Source organism: Aspergillus caelatus (genome assembly GCF_009193585.1).
Source record: "Aspergillus caelatus strain CBS 763.97 unplaced genomic scaffold BDV27scaffold_95, whole genome shotgun sequence".
In the NCBI taxonomy this organism is placed as follows: Eukaryota; Fungi; Ascomycota; class Eurotiomycetes; order Eurotiales; family Aspergillaceae; genus Aspergillus; species Aspergillus caelatus.
Genome location: NW_022475358.1, coordinates 86,492 through 101,237, shown reverse-complemented (window position 1 = coordinate 101,237; position 14,746 = coordinate 86,492). Strand labels below are relative to the sequence as shown.

The window sequence follows — 14,746 nt, the reverse complement described above, 5'->3', positions numbered from 1 at the left end:
CTTGAATGATGAGATCGCCGTCCACTCATTGTATTGCTCGGCTTTGTCTCCCTCCTCCTTGCTCCCTGTGTTACTTTGAATCTCCCCCAATCACCTTTCCAGCATGGCTTGCTCTACAGTCTCCCGGCGCTTAGTACACGGCCGATGTGAATCCATTCAACTTGGTCCCTTCCCCTCCCCCCCCGGGGGGCTGCTAGACCCGGGAGCCAGCCCAAAGCCCATCGGTAGTATTCAAATGGGTAACGCCTCGCGCAACTGACTTGATCAGTTTCTTTTTCTCCCTTCAACGTCTTGTTTTTCTGGATCTTGTTTGGCTCAAGAAGCGCTGGCTTCGCAATCGTCGCCCAAGCAGACCATCAGCAAGAAAGTCGATTGGTAAAGCTCCCCAGGATACTAAATCAGTAAGTTATTGTCATGCCATTCAGATCACACAATATACAGCTGACCAAGTCCTTCAAGATCGATACTGTGAGACCACAAACAGTCGAATCATCTAGTTACTTTCTTCATTAGGGTACAATTCCTCCTAATTTTGTCTCCCTCCCCTGCATTATGAACACAAGCGATGATGTTCTTTCATCCTTAAATACATCTGAGTATTCAAAGCTAACTCTCTTGTCTCCCTTAGAGTGCTTGGAATTGTCCTACTAAGCGTCCTTCTTTCGTTGCTTATCACTGTAAAAGACCGGAAGAGAAGAGGCTGCGAGAGCTGGCTCTCTACGCACCTGAGCTTATCAGCTAGCTTAGTAGCAAGAATCGTTCTATATACCATTTGTCGACGCCCGTGTCGAATGACATCCAGACAAATTATCCTTTGAATTACGGAGTAACTCAGGCAAATATCATTAGTGGACGCGGCCTTTATTCAATGGCACCTGCACAACAACCGACTGTAGAGGAGCGAAGCTCTTCAGACACTACGGCCTCGTCAATAAAAAGCCCTCGGATGGCTCGCTTTGTGGAAGCAACGACGGTGCAATCCCCAACTGGGCCTGCTGACGCCAGGAGGTCACCGTTCGCAGACCCTCCCCGTCAGTCACAGGCGCTCCCTGATGTGTCCGACGTAGGCTTTGGATATGTTGCCGCAAATGATTCGGTACAACACGCATCCCATCACCAACTGCCAGTTTCACCGCTCAAAAGTGCACTGAAAGTCCCCGGAACGCCAGGGCGCACACTAAATCCACTCAGCCCAACGTTTCGTGAAGAGTTTTATGTGGAGAAGGAAGAGAAGTCTGCAGAGAAGGAGAATGCTAGAGATCTGGTGAGTCGAGTGGAGATGATACAGTCTTCTAACTGGGTGCTCATACTAATTCAACCCCAGCGAATTAAACTCCGCGTCCGGGTGGCCAAGATATTCCTGCGTTTCGTGAATTTTGGCTGCAGTCTGATAGTCGTCACAATCTTAGCATTGACTCTGTTCGTCTTCCATTCTACTAAATCACTGCCTTCCAGGGGAGGTTTCCCTGCTTGGGCCAATGGCACCAATCCGTGGACTCAATATCTGCTCCTTTCAGTGGCATGCGTCTCGTTGTTTGCTTGCCTGATCGTATTTTGGGGCTATTGGAAAGGCGGCCACAAGCGTGCCGAAAAACTCACTGTTTACTATCAAACAATTGCAGTGTGCTTCTTCATGTTCAGCCTTGTAATGTGGATTGTCGCAGCGGCGCTTTACCAGAATGAAAAAGCCAACGGAAACAGCCAGGACCTTTGGGGTTGGTCCTGCAAGAAGAACACAAGGGAAACGTTGTTCCAGAACGATATTGACTATGCCCTCCTTTGTCGGTTGCAGGTGAGCCTTCCTGGTTGCCATTTTTAGTATTTTTCTAGAGTCATTACTAATGTTATAGGACTGGGGCTTGGTGTGCGCTATTATTGAAGTCGTCCTCGAAGTTCTGGTCATCCTTATCTATGCGGTTGTGTTTTATCGGTTCTGGACTAAGAGGCGCCTTATGAAGTCAATGGACCGCCGTGACAAGGCTAGATCCGATCTGTACCTTGCCCAGCTCCGTCTTCAGTCAGCACCCAATACACCTGGATTTTCTCTCGCTCAAAAGACGCCTATAATATCTACAACTGTTTCGCAAGATCCCTATTCAATGGCTGAAAACGGTGAATCATGCTCCACCCAGTTTGCCACGCCCCGTTCTCCGACAAAGCCCCAGCCGACCTTCCAATTGCAAGCACCTCCCATCCGTGTACAACAAGCGACTCCTAAGACAGAGCAGAGAGAGTTCCTTGGCCCTAGTTACGTTCCTACGGCTCCTGAGCCGGCACCAAATGTTAACCAGCACATGGCTGCTGCGCCTGGCGAACGGGCCTACGATGCTGTGCCGATTCCGAGGGCGTATTCGAGTCCAATGTCGCCCACGTTCCCTCATGCCTCGCGTTAATGATTTCCACGTTTAAATAGCCTAATCAATGGTTGAAATGTGCATATGCACCTGCACGCGAAGCCTTGGAATACAGACTGACGCATTGTATTTATTCTTGATGATTATATTATTCCCCGTTCCCTTATTTCAAATGGTAGCATGGTATTGTGTTTTCTCGAAAGGTTTCAACCGCTTTAATATATTCTCTCATTCAATGAGATTGTTTTGGGGGGTGGGGGTTTTACCTACCTTTATATAACGCACTGTCTGCATCTTTCTGCCACATCGATATGAATCGAAGGAACAATATTGTGATTTGTGATACTTAAATGGGTGTCTTGGACATTATGGGACTGCTGTTTTGTCCGTATATCCCCGATGGTATTGTACATAAGTTTAGGCGCAACAGAAATAATATAACTTATTCACCAACTAAAGTAGATACAAGAATGCCGAAAAAAGGATATGGAAAGAAAAAAACCAAGCGGCGAATATGCTCCTGCCAGAATTGCGATTAACCAATGTGATAAAACTGAACATCAGACTATTCAAATAAAGCAAAAACACAAATACCACCCAGTATGAAATACGAGCCCCAACTCCTTTGCGACATAACGTCGAGCATTGATCCTGAACTATACCTCGTTCCTCATGAGCATCCTGTAACCCTGGAACAAGAAATTGTCTGTGCATTTAATTTAAACAACATATGTCAGTCTCATTATATAGCGCCCTCTTCAAGGACTGCATTGGCATCCTTTATGACAAAGATGTCTTCTAGCCTGCCTTCACCAAGACCACTAGAATCATCATCATTCTGCAGCATGAGACCCTGTTCATTGGCCAAGTGAAGCAGACAAATAAACCCGAACGAGGTACTGATATCACGTAGCGTTTCCGGAGGGTAGACAGATTTGAGTGAATTCATGATCTGCGTAAACCGGAGTTGACCATTTTCCTGCTGCATGACGTTCACGGATGTGGGTGCTGGAGGTTCATTGGCCTCATTTTCAGTGGGTTGTTCTCGATGTGGGCTTTCCTGGGAGGGATCAAAACTTGTTGATGCGATTAAGCGTTCACCCATACCCTTCCACATCTCCACTTTAAGTCGTCGAACATCAACTTTCTTGGCCACTCTTGCATACGCAACGTAGTCAGGGCGTGCTCTCCGACCACCTTGTGTTACTAGTTGTGACCCGAATCCTCCAGCTCCGCTTTGTAACGCTGAGCCAGGTGTGGCGCCCACCATGCCCAAGAGAGCTGTAAGTCCCGAAGCACCTCCAGCGTCCCCTGCTGGGTTTCCTGGCTGTCCATCGGATGGCGGAGAGAGCATCTCCCTAGCGTCCGCAAAGGGTAGGTTATCATCGTCATCATCACCCAAACCAAGGCCGTTAGGGAATGCAAGACCATCATCATCTGCGAAGAAATTTGCATCATATGCGCCGGGGGCGCCTTCTTCATCGGGTGCTGCGTTATTCTCCGGCTTATGATTTGCCCAGAATGCTTCATCCATTTCTCCATTCCCCGCTGTCCGGTCTTCCCTGCGTTGGTTAAATTGCCGAGTCCCCACCAGTCTTCTGGAGCCCATCCTGGCCTTGGGCTTGAGAAAGAGGCGAAGCAATTGTCGCGAATTGAAGTGTTTATCATCTGGAAGAAGGTTACGGCCCTTTGTCTTCCATTGTGTTTTAGGCAACGATATGGTAGAGTTGGAGCTTGCTGGGGTATACATCAACTCAGCAACAGACGATTCCAACGGTGCAGAAAAATCAATTTCGAAGGGCTCTTTTTCCTTCCGCTGCTTTGGGGCAGCGGAAGCAGTATTTGCCGCAGCATGCTCTTTAATCCTGCGGATTTTCCAGTGTTCGGGGCCTGCCCAGTTTTTTTGTAGGGCATTATCGAAGTAGCTGAGGATATTTTCATGGTCCTGCTTGTTAGGCTGATGGGTAAGAGAAATGGCATATGCATCGTCATTATCTAGCTCTTCACCATCCTGAATCTCGTCATTGTCCCGATCGACCCGGTGAACTTTAAGCATCGGCTCCAGAGCAGCTTCACGAGCCCATGCTTCACCACCATCACCGAATCCGGTGTCTCCACCAAGATCAAAGCCCGCCAATGTTGCGTCGTCATCATCAAATCCAACAGCATTGTCATCATCGAGCATGATTCCAGATGCATCATTCGGATTGTGCCCTTCATCGTGGCCCTTATCATTACGCCAGTCTTCGGGGGCCTTGAGAAATGGTATATCCAACGGCGCGCTCGGGTCGCCAAGATCAAAGTTTTTCAACGAGGGACAGATATCCTGCATTTCAAGACGTTCCAAATCTGGGAAAAACTGGTTTGCCAAGGACGATATGTCAATCTCCACGTTTTCTTCGAATATATCGTCAGACGATTGCCTTGGAGGTGGCGACGGGGATCCTGGGCGTTGAGGATCCTCTGACCCTTGTCGCACATCATCCATATCTTTCGAGCTCTCTTCTGTGGCATCATCACTACTGTCGAACACTATTCGCCCTTGTCCATCAATTGCCAAATGGTTCAATAGCAAGCCTTTCGCGCCACCTTCGTCAAAATCTGCCGAGGCCTTTTTGAATAATGGGTCGACAGAAAATTCAAGTTCGAACTTTTTTAGTTGGAGTGAGGCAAATGAGGGTGCAAGTGTAGCCTCATGAGATCGTTGCGCCTTGAGGGTATTGGTTAGCTATTTTAAAACTTGGCTGGATCGCATTGGTTGCTGTACCTTCCGTCGAGACTTCCTTCCCATCCCTTCCTCTCCTTCGTCCTCATCCTCGACACCATCGTCGTCTACGCCTGTCTCCTGGGGCTTTCTATCACGACTATCGGCCAAGCCACTCAGAAGTTTGCCGGTCTCCGTCGCAACACTGTCGACCCTGCTCGTGTAAATTTTGACGCACCCATCGAGCGTACAACTAGCTTTTTGAAAATTGACACCATCGCCCTCCTTCAGCAAGGACATATCATGGAAGTAATCAATGAGTGCGAAATTCCATGAATTATTTGCGTTGATCTTGTTGTCGGTCGCCATCTTCATCCATTCCTCAAAGTTGGCTAAGATAGGCACACGCTTCATCGGGGTTACCGCTCTCCGGCCGTCAACATCGCTTTCGCGGCCTCTGTGTCCTGATCCGCGCGGTGTGACCGGGCTCATGCTGGATCCACGCTCATGGCCAGTGTATCTTCGAGGAGGCATAGGTGTCTTGACAGCTGCTTTGATCTGGTCCATCTGGCGGTCATGGCGAGCCTGTCGGGCTTCCATACGAGCCGCCTTTTCGCCCATGTCATCATTGAGCGGGATTCTTAGTTTATCAGCTTCCATGTCACTAGAATAAAAGAGGCCATTTAGATCTTTTAATACGCACTTAATAGGTGAATTCTTATGGGGGGTAGAAGCACCACCGGAGCGGCGGTGCTTAGGATTCGCTACGCGGGGCATTGTGAGACCTCCCAGGAGTACAGGATAATATCCAGTGGATCACAGAAAGATAGCGGTAAGGAGAGTGAAAGTAAAAAAGATATTTAAGTGACAACAAAGCAGCCACAGTTTAAGATACTCATTCTCTGTACTGCTGCGTACCGCGATGTGCTCTGGAAATACAACAAAGTTTCCCTCTTTGGCCGACAAGAACAAACAAATGGGAGTCAACAAAAACATACGCCATACCAGAGCAACCTGGAGTGCAGATCCTTGGCTAGCTTCTTTAGATGGCCGGGTCACATGATATGTGATAGGTGTATTGAAATGCACGTGACAAGGCAACAGTTTTTCAAGCGGAGGTTTTCTTTTCTGGTCTTTTTATTTTTGATTTACCATATTCATACCCCTGTTTTTTGTAGTAACTTTATCGTCCTTTATTTACACCTCACTACTAACATTACATCCAACTCATTGTGCTGCTATTAGGCTTGATCAGGCGCCTAGCCTCAACCAACATTCAAGAAGTGGCGACCTGCGAGCCACTTTCTCCACCGAGGTTGACATCAAATGAGTGGCTAGTGCCTTGCCGCGTGGAGTCACCTCTTCAATCTACGCTGATAGCTAGATAACCATATGCACATCTCCCTTACAGCCATGTTAACCACCGCCGACATTTTGACATTTTAAACCACTACCTTGTCCTTACGGACAGGCTGTAACTTTTCACTCCACTGCCCATGATGCTGTCGCGTCTTGCACTATGTCTGAAATACTCTCTCCAATCTTGAGCCGCCCACCAGGGCGGCGTTATTCCGTTCGACCTTTCTACTGGACTCTCATGGTGATCGCGACCTTGGCAGTTCTCAGCTGGGTTTTTGGATTATATGAAGATGAAGGGATTGCGTTTCCCGCCAAACAATTTCTGCGAGGAGGGGGTTCTGACAGGCAGGGTATCTTCAAGCGAGGCACTGATCTAGAGGTATCGCAACGAGTTGCTTTCGTTATCCATAACAATTCATTAGAATGGGTTGCTAAGGCGTTTCATCTTCCACTTTAGTGCCGCATGGTTCGTAAAGCACACGACAAGTGCTCTTACGTCCGCATGAATTGCCCTGACCATGAAGATGGCCTGTTCTCGTATCTCCAATTCTATTACTGCGCTCTCGCAGGTGCCAAGCCATTCGCATTCACCATCCTTACCCTATGGCTCTCACTACTGTTCAGCACGATCGGGATTGCCGCCAGTGATTTCCTATGTATTGACTTGAGCACTCTAGCTGGTGCACTTGGTTTGAGCGAAAGCTTGGCTGGCGTCACATTTCTTGCGTTTGGAAACGGAAGTCCGGATGTCTTTTCTACCTTCGCCGCCATGAAATCTAACAGCGGTAGCTTGGCCATTGGGGAGCTGCTTGGAGCCGCAAGCTTTATCACGTCGGTCGTTGCAGGGTCGATGGCGTTGGTCCGCCCGTTCAAAGTTGCGCGAAGAAGCTTTGTTCGTGATGTCGGGTATTTCATCGCGGCTGTGAGTTTCAGTATGTTCATGTTAGCAGATGGCCACCTCCATACATGGGAATCCGCCGCGATGGTCGCTTTATATTGCTTTTATGTCGTCTTGGTCGTAACCTGGCACTGGTACTTCGTGCGCCGCCGCCGTGTCTATGAGAGGGATATAGCCGCACGGTCACACTTCCATATCCCTGAAAACCAAGAATTGGAGATCGAAGAAGCCGAAGATGATGATCCTGGAATTGTCTCTGAGTCCACAAGTCTTATCCACGGTGTTTCAGTACAAGATTTCGACGCCTTAGAGAGAGGTGGAGCGGTCTCTTGGAAAGATGGGGATGACGACGAAACCCGCAACCGGTATTTAGCAGAAATACGGGATAATATGCACGTGTATCGTCCCTCTGTACACAGACGTAATACTTTGAACCCTATCAGGCCCAGTCTGGTTGGCGCGCTAGAGTTTCAGTCCGTTGTTTCTTCTCTTCAGCGGTCGCGGTGTACTCATCAGAACCTGCCGATTACCCTCCAGCGGTACACAGATGATTACGATGGGACTCATGCGGGATTCCCGGAACGTGACGATATCTCTGTTGCTTCCCACCCAAGGATCAGTAATTCTTCTGCAACAAGCCATCTGTCGCCCAACAGTGGAATGAGTTCAACTCAAACTCGAACTCGAGCTGTGTCCGCCGACGATGCCACGGGTTTGAAGTTAGACACTAGCGTGTTCGATTCTGGTGCAAAGCGACCGCACGTTGCTATCACTCGGCCCTCGGTCGATGATCCAACTACATTTGTTCAGACACAGACGCATCAAACGTATAAGAGTGGCGAGTCAGAACTATCGCCGTCGTCGTCTGGACAAGCATGGCGAAGTCCCAGTCCAGAAGGGAGTACGCCTCCGCGGACCCCACAATTACTTGCACCCCCTGGTACTTTCCACTCTCCAAACTACCAGGCTGAAACGCCCGAACCAAGATCTCCTCTGGAGGTTTCCCCACGAGGGTCTCCATTCGCCTCTGGGTCCGTTGATGCTCCAGTGGGGAGCCCTTGTAGTCCATTCCCCCCGTTCCTTGATACATCTAATCCCGTGCACTCCAGGGCACCTAGTATACGCCTACCACCTATTTCTAGCCCCACGGAGGAGCTGCAGGTGCATGACAGCATCTATGGTAATGGGTGCCCTCGAGTTTCGGCCCAGATGCAGGGGTGGTTTTCTTTCACATCCGTTCTTTTACCGTCTATCGTTCGAACACTCTTCCCTACTCTGGTTGGGTGGAAGACGAAGAACTTCTGGGAAAGGATGCTAGGAGTTATTGCAGCTCCTAGTGTGCTTTTACTGACAATTACTGTCCCTGTTGTTGAGCCCGCACAACCCGAAACCAGTGCAGATTCTGTAACAGTCGTAGTGACTTCAGCAGATGGAGGAGACTCAGGAATACCTGCAGTGAGGCTGCCGGAGGATAGCCCGCTTGTTCGAGCTGTTGACCACGGATCCACTGCCGAGCAAGCTACAGGTCATACTAGCAAGAGCCAATCAATGCAGAGGCGACAACGTTGGGACTCAGAGTTGCCAGCCGTTCAATCACGGCCAGATCCTTCGGCGCTGCCTCCGAAGGAATGTTGTCAGTGGCTAGTTTGGATACAAATATTCACCGGCCCCTTTTTTGTTGCTTTGATTGCCTGGACAGCCATTGATTCTGACCTAGACATCCGCAATCTCTTACTCCCATCTTTGTTATCTCTACTCTTGTCGCTGGTATGCATCACTGGTCTTATCATAAGTTCACGACATAGTAATTCTTGGCAATTCCCAACTGCATGGCGCCCTTTGCTGGCTTTCTTGGGCTTCATTGTTGCTATATGCTGGATTGCGACCATAGCTACCGAGGTCGTCAGTCTCCTCAAAACCCTAGGAGTGATCTTGAACATCAGTGATTCACTCCTGGGACTGACCGTGTTTGCCGTTGGAAACTCGTTAGGTGATCTTGTTGCTGATATCACCGTTGCCCGCCTAGGCTACCCAGTTATGGCTTTGAGTGCTTGCTTTGGCGGACCTATGTTGAATATTCTTCTAGGGATTGGCCTAGGTGGCCTGTACATGACTCTCCATGCAAAAGCAGAAACGGTAGCCACGGACGGAGTTCCGTATGAGATCACCATATCCAAGGTGCTCATCATCAGCGGCGCCACATTGCTATTCACACTAGTAGGGCTACTGATAGTAGTCCCGTTGAACAAATGGAGAATGGACCGAAAAATTGGTTGGGGTCTAGTGATTCTATGGTGCATCAGCACTTTGACAAATGTCATTGCAGAAATCTTAACCTAAGTCTTCGTGTTTATGGAGGTATCTGTCAGTGCGTCACCATCATTAAGGCATTTCTGTACCGTTAGTTCTTTAACTGTTTCCATTATAAATAGTGACTGGCTGTGAACACATTGTCAGATGTACTGATACGCCATCTATCAATTCGAAAAAGAAAAAAAAAAAAAAAAGAAAAATCGAACCTAAGGCTATCTAATACCCCTTATCTATAATTTTACGATGGGTAGAATACAGTATATTGATTTAGCAGTAATGGATTAAAGCGAAGTGGCTAGGAATAGTGACTATAGGTTTCTACCCAATTGAATTCTGGCAAACTGAACTCTCTGACCACCTCTTGCTAATCGAGCACTCTCCCTGCAACAGAGCTAAGACTCCGGTCATTTGTCTGAACTTTCCTCAGTCCTTTACCGGCTTGAATAGAGGCTAGTAGGGCGCTTCGACCAGGTGCTCCTGCCGGTGCAGCCGAAGGTGCTGGTGGTGGAGGAATCCCCGGGGGGGCCGAGGCGGCCATATGAAATACAGGCGGGGGCGGCGGCGGTGGGGGAGCATCTGGAGGACCAGAGCTGAGCGCTATTGAGGGAACCGGTGCTACCACTGGTGGGGGTGGGGGTGGAGGTGGAGGTGGGGAAGCAGCAGAGGGTACAGACAAGGTTCCATCTGCCTCGGGTGCCGTTGGAGCGGCTACAGGAGTATCTGGCGCAGGGGTAGATGGTTTCGAAGGAGATTTGTCATCCACCGCACTCAAAGGTCGCGGTGGAGCCATAGTACCGAATAGTATGCTTGCGAGCTGCTTCGCACTTCCACCGCCAGGCCGCTCATCATCATCATCATCATCATCATCAGACGAGTCGAAGTCTGATCCTGCTGCAGACCAGTCGTCATCCGTCTCAGGACGTGCACGGGACACACGTTCTATTGGTCCTGCTGCTGTGAATGCAGGTTTCGCGTTATCTTGCTGTTGTGCAAGCCGATGGAAAGGATTAGTTGACTGAACGTCAGCCTTGGGGGAGGTTACAGGGGCATTAGAGACGGGTTGTGGTGTGGCAAGTTGGCTCTCGGCAGGCTGACTGATCTTCTTGAAATAAGGGTTCTTCGATTCAGTCTCTAGAGGGAGGTGGGCTAATCCGGTGCGATCGCTGGTTGGCGAGCTCGTAGCACTAGTCGACCCGTCTGGCTCTGGTCCAGGAACAGGAGGGACTGGAGCTGAGGGAGCAACAGGCGCTGCAATGTCGACTCCAGGAAGAATTTGACTCTGAGCAGGGGTGCTATGCTGAGGAGTGATATTCTCCGGGCCTTCTTCGTCCGAGGAGCTTTCCTCATCTAGGGCTTCCAATTCCAATTGGAGCTGTCGTTCCCGTTCTTTAGCCATTTCGAGTTCAGCACGATGAGCAGTAAGCTTAGCTTCCTGCTCTTTTGCTAATCGGTCTGCTTCTTCTTTCCGCCGCTTCGCTTCCTGTTTTTTGATCTTGCCCTGCTGCACCTGTTCTTGGAGTGTTCGGAGGCGGGCTTCTTGTGCCTCCTTCTCTCTTTGGAACTCCTCCTCACGTTTCCTAGCATCGTCCCTAGAAGCCCTTGTCAGCGATTGAAAGAATTCAAGACAAAAATTCAACTATATTCACATACTCAAGACGTTTCCTTTCCTCCTGCGCTTCTTCTTCTTCTTCGCGGATCGTTCGCCCTCGGGCAGCCTGCTCTACTTTCGCCAATTCTTCTGCCGCCCTTTTAGCTTCCGCCTGACCCGCGCTGTCAGTACGGCCCCGTCTCGAAGGCGGCGCCGGCGGGGGTTTCTTGGACGTCGGTTTAACAGGTTGCGCCATTGATCCACCCTGTTCTTCAGCCAGTCGACGCTGCCTTTCTTGCTCGCGCCTGGTATCTTCTTCTTCCGCTTGCTTCAACCGATCCTCGCGTTCCTTTTTCTCGCGTTCCTGACGCTGAAGGAGGGTTTCCGCAGTGCTATTATGAGGCTTGAGGCCAGCAGCTGCCATTCGTTCAGCAATGCGCTTCTGCGCACGTTCCCTTGCAGCGGCAACACGATCCTCGTGGGTAGAGCCAGGCAATGAGCCCGTGGAACCAGTGGATGGGGGAGGAGAAGGCCGGGTAGGGGGCGCTTCATCGTATCGGGGACGCTCACGCTCCTCGTGCATGGATCGCGATGCCCTAGAACATGGTTAGTACTAGCGGAGGGTATTCGATGTCTTGCTGAACAACGAAACTAGAGTATTTTTGAAGCAACTTACTCTTCCTTCCGAACATATGCGGTTCGACTGTTACGTTTTAGGTCGTAAATAAAGTCTCGAATCACATCCTCAACTCCCAGAGCATCTTCCCACCGTCGTCTTTCGTGCTCGCGCGTTGAATTCTCACTCGCATCTTTCAGGGTATCCTCGAGACTTCGAGCAAAGTCTTTTACACTGTCCTCCACATCACGAGTCATGGCATCGTTCTTTTCTCTATCTGCCTTAACTTTGGCGCTTTCAGCTTCAACTCGTCGAGCTGCGGCTCCATCATCATCTTGCGAGGACGGTGTGGGTCTACCGGCGAGCTCGGCTGCACGAGCTTGCATTCTAGCTCGAGCACGAGCCTTGATGCGATCCGCCTCTGTCACTGCACCCCCTGGACCTGTTCCCACGATATCCGACGCACTATTTGGGTGAGCCTTTGCGTCCTTTAGGCGGAAGAGCTCGAGTTTAGCCTCGGCAATCTCTCGTTCAACCCGTCGAACATCTGAAGCTACTTGAGGAACTTGGTCCTCATAAGATTGCAGCTGACGGCGTAGGGACCTTCGCTCGGCACCGTTGTCAAGAGTGCGGAAGGCCGCATCCGGGTGTGTGTCAATGTCATCCTGAACACGTCGGATTCGATCCATCAGGCTCTCTACTTCCCGACGATCTCTACGGTTTAGAGCGTCTTCTTCCTCGGCGCGATTCTCGTCCTGGAAGTCGACTGCATCCAACATGATTTGTGTCTCGCGTATCTTCTTCCTCAGTTGCCCAACGGACAACTCTTCTTCTGATGCTTGCGAAGCAGCAGGCGAGGGCGTCCTACCATTGTTTCCAACACGGCGACGGGCGCTAGAACGATACCCAGCGGTAGCTTCGTCATTGTTCTTGAACAAAGTGGCATCTTTGCGGCCAAACCCGGGAGACACTCCACTACCACCACGAAATGAGTGATCTTTGAGATAACTTACACCGGTTTTCTGTGGTTGTAGAAAAGCACCGGACGCTTTTCGACTTTCCGCATCTTGGGAGAGCATCGATTTGATTGTGCCTATCGAATCATTGAGATTCCTTGTTGATGGGGGAACTAGCTCCGGAGGGAGGCGATTCGGAACCGGATATCCATTCAGCTTCCTGTATATTAGATGCATCGCCACAGCGAATTCATCCATGTTGAGCCGGCCTCTGTTGTGGGGATCCGCCAATGTCCAAATACGCTCGAGATCTTTCCGATCCAGCCCACTTTGCCCCATAATTTCGATAGCAGTATCACCGCCAATGAAGCCCTTATGAAATCCATCCCATGCCCGAAAAAGATCGTCATAGATTTTTTTCTCTTCTTTGGTGATTGCCCACGGAATGTGAGCATTTCCAGAAAGACCAGCGGCTGAAAACCCGCCCTCACGGCCTGGTTGAGGCATTAGTTGCTGCTTGAGGGCTTCTATATTGGGCAATCCAGAAGACGGAGCATTGACAAAGCCCCACTGGCCGGGGACTCCAGTAGGCTGGGCGATTAAACCAGAAACCCCACCGGCCTGTGCGGGACTGAGGTTGGGCCCGAGGCTCGTGGGCATCGGCGGCACTGGGGGATGGGGTCCACTATAGCCTGTAGGCTGGGGATTGGACATCAGTCCTGTTGGTTGAGCTTGTAGAAACTGTTGCTGGGACTGCCCGGGGAAGGCCGTAGCTTGCGGGATTAGACTTGAGCTTTGGCCTGGAAAAGAAGCTTGAGTAGACTGAATGCCAGTCGGCTGAGTATGAAATCCTGTTGGCTGCGCTGTGAGCTGCGTGAGAAGCTGAGAATTGGTCGGCTGTTGAGGTTGCGGTTGCTGAGGAGCTGGAGGAGCAGATTTGTTCTCCAGTAACGGCGCATCGAAGTTCGGAGTATTTGTGGGGATGGCCACCTCTGGTTGCGTGTCAGGGACCTGGAAGGAAATGATATCTACCATACTAGAAACTTCATTCTTTATCTTCTCGGGGAGGGCATCTGGCAAATTTCTGCCTGTAATCCGTATGTTGCACAGATACATGGCCAAAGCAAACTCTGGAAATAACAGTTGGCCCGACTTTGTGGTGTCTGACAGGACCCATATTTTCGACAGATCACTTCCTGTAAGCCTTGACCGCAGAAGCAGGTCTTTAGCCTTTTCGCCACTCATCGTCTGACTATCTCCGACCGCTGATTTAAACAGCTGTTCGAATTTCGCCTGGTCTTGTGCTGTTATGAATGAGAGCCGAATGCTGGGAATTTTGCTACCGGCGGTTTTGGGGGGCGGGGGTGGAGCGGCACCAGCGCTATCCCTGAAGGAGTCTGCTATCTCAGATGATGTCTGAGGGGCCAGCCGGACCGGTAGGCCGGTGCTCGAAGGGACTTGGAGCTGCGGGGCTTGGCTCTGAATAGAGTATCCCGTGAGCTGGGGCGGCTGAGTGGAGGTCTGGAAGCCAGGTTGCTGTTGCGGTTGTGGAAACCCTGTGAATTGTGGTTGTAACTGCCCAGGAGAGAACCCTGTAGGTTGAGGCTGCAGATGAGAGCCTCCGAATCCAGACAATTGGGAACCATATCCGTTAGGTTGAGGGGCAAGACCCGTCTGATGCTGTTGCTGCTGCTGGGGCGTTTGCTGTCCGTGGGGGAATTGAGAATATGAAGGCTGCTGCATGAAAGGTGGTTGTCCCGGGCGAGCGCTGTTGGCGCCGCCCATAAAGGAATTCGACGAAGAGTACATTACCAACACAGCTCTTGCATTAGATAGGCAATCTAATAACCATATAAGGAAGGAAAAGTGATAAGCGATAGATTGATAATAAAGAGAAAGAGGAACTTCACGAACGATAGAAACCGACGGACAGGCAGCGATGGATGGTCAGGAGCTGC

The 14,746-nt window shown here is 50.3% G+C and overlaps 4 protein-coding genes across 4 annotated transcripts; 2 read left to right on the top strand and 2 right to left on the bottom strand.

The window, feature by feature from the left end:
• The first annotated feature begins 180 nt into the window (after positions 1-180).
• Positions 181-2,745, top strand: BDV27DRAFT_117353 (uncharacterized protein). The gene is made up of 5 exons (XM_032064699.1): positions 181-401; positions 460-514; positions 629-1,264; positions 1,325-1,792; positions 1,851-2,745. The coding sequence occupies exons 3-5, from the start codon at positions 869-871 to the stop codon at positions 2,391-2,393; spliced, it is 1,407 nt and encodes a 468-aa protein (XP_031927278.1). The 5' UTR covers positions 181-401; positions 460-514; positions 629-868; the 3' UTR covers positions 2,394-2,745.
• On the bottom strand, positions 2,739-5,979 carry BDV27DRAFT_117378 (condensin subunit BRN1). The gene is made up of 3 exons (XM_032064700.1): positions 5,762-5,979; positions 5,122-5,698; positions 2,739-5,064 (listed from the first exon to the last, which is right to left on the bottom strand). The coding sequence occupies exons 1-3, from the start codon at positions 5,833-5,835 to the stop codon at positions 3,097-3,099; spliced, it is 2,619 nt and encodes an 872-aa protein (XP_031927277.1). The 5' UTR covers positions 5,836-5,979; the 3' UTR covers positions 2,739-3,096.
• Positions 5,980-6,240: 261 nt separating this feature from the next.
• BDV27DRAFT_117346 (sodium/calcium exchanger protein) lies at positions 6,241-9,773 on the top strand. The gene is made up of 2 exons (XM_032064698.1): positions 6,241-6,796; positions 6,875-9,773. The coding sequence occupies exons 1-2, from the start codon at positions 6,578-6,580 to the stop codon at positions 9,653-9,655; spliced, it is 3,000 nt and encodes a 999-aa protein (XP_031927276.1). The 5' UTR covers positions 6,241-6,577; the 3' UTR covers positions 9,656-9,773.
• Positions 9,774-9,890: 117 nt separating this feature from the next.
• On the bottom strand, positions 9,891-14,737 carry pan1 (actin cytoskeleton-regulatory complex protein PAN1). The gene is made up of 4 exons (XM_032067067.1): positions 13,280-14,737; positions 11,893-13,210; positions 11,279-11,812; positions 9,891-11,217 (listed from the first exon to the last, which is right to left on the bottom strand). Exons 1-4 carry the CDS (start codon positions 14,595-14,597, stop codon positions 9,993-9,995), a joined length of 4,395 nt encoding a protein of 1,464 aa, XP_031927275.1. The 5' UTR covers positions 14,598-14,737; the 3' UTR covers positions 9,891-9,992.
• Between the last annotated feature and the right edge of the window lie 9 nt (positions 14,738-14,746).

Excerpts from the sequence above, each read along its gene's own strand:
- BDV27DRAFT_117353 (XM_032064699.1), top strand. The coding sequence starts at position 869 with ATGGCACCTGCACAACAACCGACTGTAGAGGAGCGAAGCTCTTCAGAC. Across the intron at positions 1,265-1,324 it reads AGGAGAATGCTAGAGATCTG|CGAATTAAACTCCGCGTCCG; the intron begins GTGAGTCGAGTG and ends ATTCAACCCCAG. Across the intron at positions 1,793-1,850 it reads CCCTCCTTTGTCGGTTGCAG|GACTGGGGCTTGGTGTGCGC; the intron begins GTGAGCCTTCCT and ends CTAATGTTATAG.
- BDV27DRAFT_117378 (XM_032064700.1), bottom strand. The coding sequence starts at position 5,835 with ATGCCCCGCGTAGCGAATCCTAAGCACCGCCGCTCCGGTGGTGCTTCT. Across the intron at positions 5,699-5,761 it reads CATAAGAATTCACCTATTAA|AATCCCGCTCAATGATGACA; the intron begins GTGCGTATTAAA and ends TGATAAACTAAG. Across the intron at positions 5,065-5,121 it reads GAAGGAAGTCTCGACGGAAG|GCGCAACGATCTCATGAGGC; the intron begins GTACAGCAACCA and ends AATACCCTCAAG.
- BDV27DRAFT_117346 (XM_032064698.1), top strand. The coding sequence starts at position 6,578 with ATGTCTGAAATACTCTCTCCAATCTTGAGCCGCCCACCAGGGCGGCGT. Across the intron at positions 6,797-6,874 it reads AGCGAGGCACTGATCTAGAG|TGCCGCATGGTTCGTAAAGC; the intron begins GTATCGCAACGA and ends CTTCCACTTTAG.
- pan1 (XM_032067067.1), bottom strand. The coding sequence starts at position 14,597 with ATGTACTCTTCGTCGAATTCCTTTATGGGCGGCGCCAACAGCGCTCGC. Across the intron at positions 11,813-11,892 it reads GCATATGTTCGGAAGGAAGA|GGCATCGCGATCCATGCACG; the intron begins GTAAGTTGCTTC and ends ACCATGTTCTAG. Across the intron at positions 11,218-11,278 it reads GAGGAAAGGAAACGTCTTGA|GGACGATGCTAGGAAACGTG; the intron begins GTATGTGAATAT and ends AAGGGCTTCTAG.